This window comes from Eurypyga helias, unplaced genomic scaffold, assembly GCF_000690775.1.
Source record: "Eurypyga helias isolate BGI_N326 unplaced genomic scaffold, ASM69077v1 scaffold13803, whole genome shotgun sequence".
Lineage (NCBI taxonomy): Eukaryota > Metazoa > Chordata > Aves > Eurypygiformes > Eurypygidae > Eurypyga > Eurypyga helias.
In genome coordinates, this window is record NW_010243170.1 from 1 (window position 1) to 10,372 (window position 10,372).

Sequence of the window (10,372 nt, forward strand, 5' to 3'; positions counted from 1 at the left end):
TGGTGTGCGCAGTACGGTTAATTCGGAATAAAATGACGGCATTCTGTGTGGTTGCCTTGCCGCTTGTACCGTGTCAGACGACTGCTGAGGACCCCTGACACTTTCGTGGTCCAGTACTGCAAGTGCCCTAAGAGTCACGGTTATTTATGGGCACGATTCGGCTTCCTTGTTTTAGTAGAGACTTGGAAAATTGATCATGTAGGTCTTTGCTCTTTGACACCCCAACCAACCAGAGCTGGTCCCTAAACAGCTCTCAAAGCTTACGGCCCGTTTGAGTGGACTTTGAAAAGGACAGAAAAAGGAGTGGCCTTGGGTAGATCCTGTCCTAAATTTCACATCCTTTTCCAAGTTGATGATTTTGTTTGGGTTTTTTGTAACTGAGAAGAATGCATGCTTTGCTTCTGTATCTCATCTTAGAGACAGTTACGCTTTCCAAGGATTTAAGTATGACTGACTCTCAGAATGGGTAAATGGGTATCTCAGAACGGATAGTTTTCCCGACAGATAGTGAAAATAAGTTTTTATTCAGCTGCAGATCTCTGATACTGAGAACTAACTATAGGTGGATCTCCGTATTGTTCTCTTTCCACTGTTACTGTAAAGTATTTGCATCAGCATTGTGAAGGCCAAGATAATTTTTAAACAAGACAGTTTCTAGATCTTTTCAGGGATTTATAGTTGGTTTCTAGGTGTGCAAATATATTTCCTAGACTTCAACTTTTTTTTTTTTTAATGGTAGCAGTAAAAGATATCTTTCTCAGTGGTAGCACTTTCTAACAACTGTAACAATTTTCTTTGTAGTCTACTGAAGCATGTTTTTACCAAGATCTGTTAAAGTCAAGAGGACTGCTGATGAGGACAGAAGTTGTACAGCTAAGAAAAATAAATTGTCTTCTGGAGGATCTTTGCTAGAGGAGACTGCCGAGTTCCAAGACTCGAAGTCAGTCGGAGGAGAAACTTCTGCTCCAAGATGCAGTTTGAATGAAGTTGTACAAGAACACACAGAACCTGCAGCTGGAGATCTTGGTGTTGCTAATACTAATTTAGGAAAGGGTAACCAAAATACTGATAAAGATAGCGCTTCAGAAGAACCCATAAAATCCTTCAGCAAATCCCAGCGTTGGGCAGAACCTGGAGAACCTGTATGTGTTGCGTGTGGTCGCTATGGAGAATATATTTGTGATAAAACAGATGAAGACGTTTGTAGCTTGGAATGTAAAGCCAAACACCTTCTACAGTCTCAGGACAGGAAAAAACCCCTAAAATCTGATCAGCTTACAAAAGCAGAATCTGAAGCAGAAACTCACCTGCTTAATACACCTTATTTCTACAAAGATCATTCCTTTATTTTAGGTCTGCGAGATGAACAGATTGAGAACCTTAAACTGCAGCTAGGTATTGCTGTCCAGGGCCAGCAAGTTCCAAGACCTATTGTAGAGTTTGAACACTGTGGTTTTCCTGAAACTTTAAACCATAATTTAAAGAATTCTGGCTATGAAGTCCCAACTCCCATCCAAATGCAAATGATCCCTGTTGGACTATTAGGGAGGGATATTGTGGCTAGTGCGGACACGGGCTCCGGAAAAACAGCAGCCTTCCTACTCCCTGTTATTATGAAGGTGTTGAAAGAGGTAATGAAACTTGGTATGTTTAGGAAAAGTGGTTTGCAGCTTTACCTCTGGGATTCCCAGTGTTAACTGAGAATGTAATTGTGGTGGTTTTTATTGACGTTCAATGACTTACTTTATTTTAGACCGATGGAGCATTGGTTCTTGGAGGGGGGAGGTGATGATTATTTTTAATGACTTTGAATGTTTTATTTTTTCACTTTGGTCAGGAGATTAGGCAACTCTTAATATTACCTAGTATACAGTTTCTCCTTGTTAAGGAAGCAAACTAAATTCTGTGGTAAACTTCCTAAATGACTTAAAATAGAAAGTAACTCCAGGCACTCTGCAAGTGGTTGTTCCTATATCGTAACGCATCAGATGTCTGAAAGAGAATTTTTGGCATTTGCATAATTTCACAGAGTAATTTCAGTTGGAATATGTTCAGCTGACCGTCAAATAACTACAGGTATTTGGGGTTATATAATTTCTGAAATCCTCTAGTAATACAGTCTCCCCCTTTGATACTGTGGGAAAAAGCAATCAAATAACTACAGGTATTTATTTGGGGTTATGTAATTTCTGAAATCCTCTAGTAACACAGTCTTCCCCTTTGATACTGTGGGAAAAAGCAATTAAGAAAACTTTTGATTTTTAACAAGGATATGAATATCTGATGAGAAGTCATGGGAAATAGTATTCTGTACCTTGTGTGTGGTTTGGTATTGCTTTTTGCTTTAGTGGTTTTATTCAAAAAGGGATGAATAAGAACATGTTTGAAGATTACGGACCTGATGCTAATTGATGTTTTGGACTGTTTAGATACCTTTATACACATGTGTATATTCTTTTTTCAGATGAACAATTTAAAGATTATCTAAGTAATGCTTTTAATCTTTGAAGTACTACAGCGTTAGTTTTAAGAACAGAGGAGCATTTAAGAACAGAAGTGTAACGCTCTGGTACCTCTGTCTGATTATCATTCAAGTCTGTAAGAGGGTTATAAGCTTAAAATAACATACACAAAATCAAAGCCACTTAATTTCTCAACATGATCTTTCTCATTCTTCATCTCGAGGGTACTTTACAAGTTAATGTATGTTCCATGAAAGAGTTTCGTTTTGTTGTTGAAAATAATATTCATTGTTAACCTGGCAGAGTGATGAGTTGTTAAGAGCATAAGGGTGATCTGGGTATGAGATATTTGACAGTTCCTACCTTTGCATATCTATGTAGATACCTTTTTTGTGGTGGTAAGTTGTTCAGGTAAACTGTTGCCCAGTTGAAAACAACTCAAAAAGCCTTTCTTGGCACGAGTGTTCAACTACGTTGCTCCTTTGATGCAGTGGGAAAGGAACAACCTCCTGCTGTTGGTCACTTGTAAATAATCCAGTTGAAGACCAGAAAGAAACATGCACCATCCAGAAGACTGTTGAGTGCATTTCTGGTTGTTGTATCAGTACAGGAGAGAGCTTTATTTGCTGAAGAAATGATCAGTGTTACGGAAATAATGTGGCTTCGAGGTAGACTGTTATTCTGCTTGCTCTCCCACCTGTACTACCTTGTGTTCTTTTTTTCTTTGTTAGTATGTGTTAACTGGCGTTACAAATCTATATTAATCTGAGAGCATTTACTACCTGTAATTTTGTGTTTTCTGGGTTGCAGAAGCCTCAGTGTGGTAGTGTATGAAAAAAAGACTATACCACTATAATGGTTCATCTCTGCCTGGCTGACTAATAGTGGGTCAGAGAGGTTACTGATTTTTTTTTTTTTAAGTTTGAGACATAAGTTTTGCTCTATAAAGTTCCTGTCACTGCTTATCTTCCCTAGCTGATACATAATGTTTTTATTTAGTGGTGTGCAAGACAGTAGAGGGAAATAGTCTGTTCCTGTAATACCAAGACTTCTAAAAACTTTTCTTTTAATGCTCTAAAGATGCAACTAGAGTGCTGTGTTTCGGGTTCATGTGGAATTTATTCTGAATTTCTGTTACAGATTCAGTGCGGTAATTAAAAATAGAAAAACAGCAAACTTTACAAATGACTACTAGCTTTACAAATGGCTACTAGCTTTCCGGGCCTTTTCTCATTGTCAGGAAGCTATTCTAACAGTATACTTACACAGGTATTTTTTTTTGTTTTCAAAAGTTGAGGGTTAGAATTCCTTGGCCTGCATTGTTAAAGGCATAATGCCTTTCTATTTTCTGCCTTCAGACAGAAAGGGTGTTAGCAGTCTAATTGTATCCACAGTGGTAACTGTGCTATATACTTTATAATAAAGAAATTTCATGTTCAACAGATTTCCCCACCCCACCCTTTTCTAGACAGAAACACCATCTGCCCTTATTTTGGCACCAACAAGGGAATTAGCAATTCAGATAGAGAGACAAGCTAAAGAACTGATGACTGGTTTGCCAAACATGAGGACAGTACTCCTGGTTGGAGGGTTACCACTGCCACCACAGCTGCACCGTCTCAAGCAAAGTGTTAAGGTAAGGATGGAAGCATGGAACGATCCTGTGGAGAGTTTTCATGACATGTGCAGAAAAGAAAAATGTTACTGTTGACTTGTGTGGACACACAAAGGTGTGTTTTTCCCAAGTTTAAACTTCTAAAATAATTGTTAGCTCTTTTTTTAGTATTACTTTTCTTTTTTTTTAATTTTGACTTCCTATTAAACAAATAATAGCTTTTTTGGTTTTGAAAAAGTTTCATGCATGATACTGCTGCTTTCAAAAACTGAAATAGGCCATTTTATTAGACAAGGAGTTGTAATTTACAGCAAAAATAGTTTGTTTTTAATGCAGATTACATTGTTCGTATTTATACACTTAGAGTTTGAAACAGTCAATTTCCTTTTGAGGCTTCATAATTTATTAAGTTATCTATAAAAGTTTTAAGGCTTATTTGACTGTAAGTAATTTCACTGATTAGTGTCCTTCTCACCTATGTGCTGTAACTTTACAGTTTTTCTAGAACAGTCACCTGTCATTTCATGGAATTTCTAACTCCTGTTTCGTGGGTTTTTTTGTTTTGTTTGTGTCTTTTGTTAGGTTATAATAGCAACGCCTGGAAGACTCCTTGACATCTTAAAGCAAAGTTCTGTTCAGCTGCATGGCATAAAAATTGTAGTGGTGGATGAAGTAAGTTTCTAGTTATAAGGGCTGTATTGCACATGCGGAGGTCCTTGAACAGCCAGTGTGGGTGCCTGATCAGACTGATTAAAGATACAGAGTGTTTATTATAAAAATAAAATATATTTCATAAGAGAGAAATTATATTTTTAAACACAATTTGAAATGTGTTTCAACAATACATTTTTGTTTGGCTGTAAAAGACTTGGATACATGACAGGGTAATACTGCTAGGCCAGTGTGTTTTTAATTTTCTCACTTAGCATTTCTTCTGACTGAAAATACTCCTGCATTTGGATTATTACGTGACAGTCACACACAGTATGGTTTTTCTGTTAATGCAAGTTCAGGATTCTGCCATTTATGGAAGAGTGGTACAAATCTGGTATTTTTCACTTAGGTGGATACCATGTTAAAAATGGGTTTCCAGCAGCAAGTGTTGGATATTTTGGAAGACATCTCTCATGATCATCAAACCATACTGGTGTCAGCCACGATCCCAGTGGGCATTGAACACTTAGCAAATCAACTTCTGCACAACTTTGTAAGAATAACAGTTGGAGAAAAGAATCTGCCATGTTCCAATGTTCGCCAGATTATCTTGTGGGTAGAAGAACCATCTAAAAAGAAAAAGCTGTTTGAAATACTAAATGTAAGTGTAATATTTTTCTTATAAGAACAACGTATAAAATTATTCATGTCTTTACACATCTCTATCAGGTTCTCATCTTTTAATTCTAATCTCTGTGTAGTGAAGAGGTGGAGTGAGATTAAGTATATAACTGCACTAACTAGTTCAGTAGTTCTGCAGTGTAGGAGTTTTAATGACAGTTTCAGGGTTTACTCCACCCCTATCTCTCACACTTCCTTCTGTGAATCAGCAAACTAGGTTCCTGTGCTGGGATCCAAGTTAAAAATTACAATTTTGATAATTTTTTCTTGTGATTCACAGTATGGCATCCCAAAGACTTGTACTGGTTATCTGTTGAGTGGTAGAGCAATAGGACTTGAAGAAAGTAAAGTGGTAAAAGAACAGAATTGTTGTAGTTGCTTTCTGACCTGTGAGTGGTTTGTAGTTTTAAAAGTCATTAAAGAAACTGGTGAGAAAGCTAATTTAGTTATTTCTTGATTTTTCTTTATATGATAAATAATACATATCTTTTATGAGGGCTTGGTGGGGTGTGGGGAGGATTTTGGACCCTTGTCTGATTTTATTCAAGAAATAAATAGTAGTCTTTTACTGAACCTCAGAACTTAAAGAAATTCAGAATTATTAGGTAATATTTAAAGAAACATGAAAGCGTCTGACTTCTAACAAAATGCATGCATTGATACAAAGTTGGGTTCTGAGTCTACAAATGATTATATGTTGATGACGTGCAAATCGGTATAGTTTCATGGTTGGTATCTTGTTTGTTCTTATCCAGAGACTCACAGCATTTATTCATCTGGAAGTGTTGTTAATAGTAGAGATACTAAGAAGAAGACATTGAATCCAAGTTGCTGCTAATGTGCAGCAAAATGTTGTAATCCCTTCTTACATAAGCTGTTTAATTTTGCAGGACAAGAAACTTTTCAAGCCTCCTGTGTTGGTATTTGTGGACTGTAAGCTAGGAGCAGATCTGTTGAGTGATGCTGTTCATAAGATTACAGGATTGCAATGTACAGCTATGCATTCTGAAAAGTCTCAGGTGGAAAGAACAGACATATTACAGGTTTGTGCCTCCTGAAGTTATTGGGGGTTTGATAGATTTAAAATAGCCAGTTTTTTAAAGGTGTCTTAATTTGGGTGAGTTAAGTCCTAATTTACTGCTTTTCTGTGGTAAAACCTGGAGTATTGCTGGGTGAGAGAAGAGACAGATGGGATCCAGCAAAACTGTAGGTAATAATGCCATTTTAAATGTAGATAAATACTACCTTCTGGGTTATTTGCTTTGAAATAGGAATTTAAATATGCATTTAACTTTAATTGATGATTTCTTAATTAAAATTGTGGGTTTGATCTCTCTTTAATTAGCTTGGTAAATGATAATCCTCTTTAAATCAAGAATACAGGGGGGATACTTCTTTCTTCTGCCACAGAATAATCCCCCTGGGTGTGGTCTTACACTGTGTAACTAACTCTAGCCTATGCTTGGAGAGGTTAAAAATGTAAATAAGGAAAAAAATAATAATTTTTTTGTTTATTCCTCCCTTGCCAGGGATTACTTCAAGAGAAGTATGAAGTTATAGTAAGTACTGGAGTCCTTGGACGAGGGCTTGACCTTGTCAGTGTCAAACTGGTAGTAAATTTTGATATGCCTTCAAGTATGGATGAATATGTACATCAGGTAAATAAATAAATTGCTAAAGCACTATTTGAAAAGTGTGCATGTGGCATCTACCTGTGGATTCAATGTCAGTGTAATGTAAGCATGAAGATAACTTTCCTCTTCAGAATATTGTTTTTTATAGGAAAGAAAGGTGCTGAATATCTCTTCTTCAAGCCTCTTACGTAAATTACTAAAACCTAGAACACAGTTCTTATATCTCCTCTATAAGTTACTAAAACCTAGAAGAGTGTTCTTATGCTGACTATGTTTGCAGTATTATTCGTCCTGTTTCATACTCTTGTATCATTTTGTGTCTGTAGAAAGCAAAGTTTACCATGATTCAGTATCTCTGTGAAGAAAGGCCTAATATCCCTCTTTCTGCTGTAGCTTATCTCCAGTGTGGGATATGCATGTAATGCAATCAGGAACCCAGTCATGAACCTTCTTTTCATTCCCTCTTCCTACTCCAGTATCTCCTCTGATTTTTTTTTTCTGAGTATTTCTTGCTTTAAAGAAGATGATACGTGGGTTGCGCATGCGTGTGTATATTTATGTATACATACACACACTCCAACCCCAGTTCGAACTAATAATTATCCTCTTTTTGGCACTTAGGAAGCCATAATACTTTACTGCTGTGTCTAGTTCTGAGACCGTCACTACAAGAAAAGACAGCAAACTGGGGAGAGTGCAGACAAAGTCAGGGGCCTGGCACAACTGACAAGTAAAGAGAGGCAGAAGGAACTGGGCTGGTTTGGGCCGGAGTAGAGATTTAATTGCTGTGTTCTATTTGGTAATGGGCGACTACAGAGGAGACAGAGCCAGACTTTTCTTGGAGATGCACAGTGAAAGGACGAGAGCATCCCTGACAACAGGGAGAAACGTCTTTCACAGCGAGAGTAGTTAGGCAGTGGAACAGGCTGTCCGGAAAGGTTGTAGGACCTTTGTGCTTATTTGAAACTCGGCAGGACAAGGCCGTGAGCGAACTGATCTAACTTGGAAGCTAGCTCTGTTCTGAATAGGCGGGAAGGACCCCTGGAAGTCTCCCAGTCTCATGAACTCCTAAAGTACTGTTACTAACTGCAGTACATCTCTCTGATTTTTAATTATCTTTTCACTAAAGTTTCAAGCAAGTAGAAAATAAATAAAAATGGTCTTTCCTAGCATCAAAATGATATATTAACATAATATCTCTTCCTAAATAGAGAGTGTTTGTAGATCCTTTTCTGATTTGTTCAAACACTTTGGAGAATACTGAGAAATAATTTTAAGTTGCTAGAATATTGAAAGTAAAGGATACTTTTATGGTCATGATTATACATACCATACGTGATAAAAGATAGTTCTCTGTGGCATTGCTGTAATCAACATTTAAAAAACCATTTCGTTTGGACCAGATCGATTGTAAGCCTTTTCCCTTAAGCTACATTCTATATCTCAGCATCAATATTAGACTTAAGGTGTGTCCCATAAGCAAGTGGTAATTTTATATGCATTTAGGCTAAAGTTTCAGATCTACATATCCTGAATTCATGAAGTTTATTATAACTTTGTGCTTAGATAATGAGATAAAGAGATTTGGCCTTGTCACTTAGGTTAGTGGCTGTTTTATAACAGAAAATAAACTTTAAGGATATGTGGAGGACTTTCATTTAATACTGATAAAAAACTTTTTGCTTTTTCAGGTTGGAAGAGCAGGGAGGTTGGGTCACAGTGGAACTGCAATTACTTTTATTAATAACAACAGCAAGAAGCTCTTCTGGGATGTTGTGAAGAGAGTAAAACCAACAGGCACCATTCTTCCCCCACAGCTGCTTAATTCCCCCTATCTTCATGACCAAAAGAGAAGGGAACAGCAGAAACTTAAACAATTACAGAATAGCCTTGTAACAGGAGATAATATTATGGACATTATTAGAAAACATGACAAAAATAATTCTCAGAGGTAATATAGTTACCTTATGTAATTATGATGAAAGTGTGATTAAAAGTAAACATGGAATTATGATGCCTTGTATATTGCCTTTTTGTAAAGAAGCTCATACATTCAGTTTAAGGAGTGTCATTTTCATTTCATCTTTATTTTGAAAGACAGATTATTGTGTGTGTGAATTACAGTAGTACCTAGTAAAAATAGTCTATGTAACCCTTTTTCAAAACCAGCAGTCTTTGGTCTTGCTTGCAACATAAACTGAGAAGATACTTTTTCTGAATGATCACTTCAGACCTAAATTACCAGAAGAGCCTGTTTCACCTAAGGTCATTATAATGAGGTAAGATCTTTGCCGGGGGAGAGGGTGTCCTTTGCACACACAAAAAAAGTGACAGATTAGTCTCTGAAAACAAGCGTTGATCTCCCCTGTTAGTTTACGTAAAAGCTGCTATGGGGAACATTTCTACAAATCCTCAGTGTGCTCTCTGGGGGTTCCTCGTGAACAAACATGAAGGTTTTTTGTGTGAACAGTGCTGAAAGTGTAGTTTCTCCTTTGTTGTCTGCGGAGCTGTTAAAAGTCCTGCTCAAGCACTGTGCAATAGCAGAAATTCTCAGTTATTCTAGTAACTTCATTGTAGAAAACCAGAATAAACTACGTAAGTCAAATAAGAAATTGTGTTCTTATTTAATGAAGCGTTACAGTTAATGTGTAACAGTCAGATTTACTGCTCATTTAAGCATTACATGCCATGCTCTGACACCAGACGCTGTTTCATGTTTTTCAGGAAATGAGACCAAGACCGGATTAAGAGTGAGTGTTGTACAACTTACCATCTGAGATAGGTCATAACCAAAACTTCCTTTTCTTTTTGTCTTCTCGGCTGAGGCTTGGGACATGAGTCTCATCAGACATTTCACACTGCTGTGATGCACCGTCCCTTTTGGCAGACTGAGATCTCCCAGGTTAGCCCTGTGCATCATATGTCTACTCTTTGGCCAAAGGACAGCAATATGACAGACTAAATTCAGTCGCAAATTAATTTTTAAAAGCTTAGTAGGTGATTATTGGGGTTTTTCCCCAGCAAGTCTTGCCTACTGTGAGATAGGTGACACAAGCCTGCCACTAGTGCCAGGGGGTCTTTAGCAACAACAGGTTTATATAGTTATTAACGATAAAATCCTATAAATTCTAATAATCTGAAATATTATTTCAGTATTTTCTATGCACTCTTGCTACTTATCTGTTATAGGGAAAACCTCATGTTTTTAACTTGCCCCCCCTCCTCCCTGTGCTTTGCCTTTTGTCTCCCTCTGCTGTTATTTTTTGGCTTGATTATTTTTTTTTTTTACACCATTTTCATATTCATATTAGCTCAGCTGTACGGTA

General features: G+C 37.1%; 1 protein-coding gene across 1 annotated transcript; it reads left to right on the forward strand.

Moving 5' to 3' along the window:
* Positions 1 to 812: 812 nt before the first annotated feature.
* On the forward strand, positions 813 to 9,204 carry DDX59 (DEAD (Asp-Glu-Ala-Asp) box polypeptide 59). Its single transcript, XM_010149308.1, has 7 exons — positions 813 to 1,631; positions 3,931 to 4,098; positions 4,660 to 4,749; positions 5,141 to 5,392; positions 6,303 to 6,455; positions 6,942 to 7,070; positions 8,738 to 9,204. Exons 1-7 carry the CDS (start codon positions 813 to 815, stop codon positions 8,999 to 9,001), a joined length of 1,875 nt encoding a protein of 624 aa, XP_010147610.1. The 3' UTR covers positions 9,002 to 9,204.
* The last annotated feature ends 1,168 nt before the right edge of the window (positions 9,205 to 10,372 follow it).

What these genes read in the sequence shown, in the direction of transcription:
- DDX59 (XM_010149308.1), top strand. Translation starts at nt 813, where the DNA reads ATGTTTTTACCAAGATCTGTTAAAGTCAAGAGGACTGCTGATGAGGAC. An exon ending in GTCTCAAGCAAAGTGTTAAG is followed by an intron (nt 4,099 to 4,659) that starts GTAAGGATGGAA and finishes GTCTTTTGTTAG; the next exon opens with GTTATAATAGCAACGCCTGG. An exon ending in AGCTGTTTGAAATACTAAAT is followed by an intron (nt 5,393 to 6,302) that starts GTAAGTGTAATA and finishes TTAATTTTGCAG; the next exon opens with GACAAGAAACTTTTCAAGCC.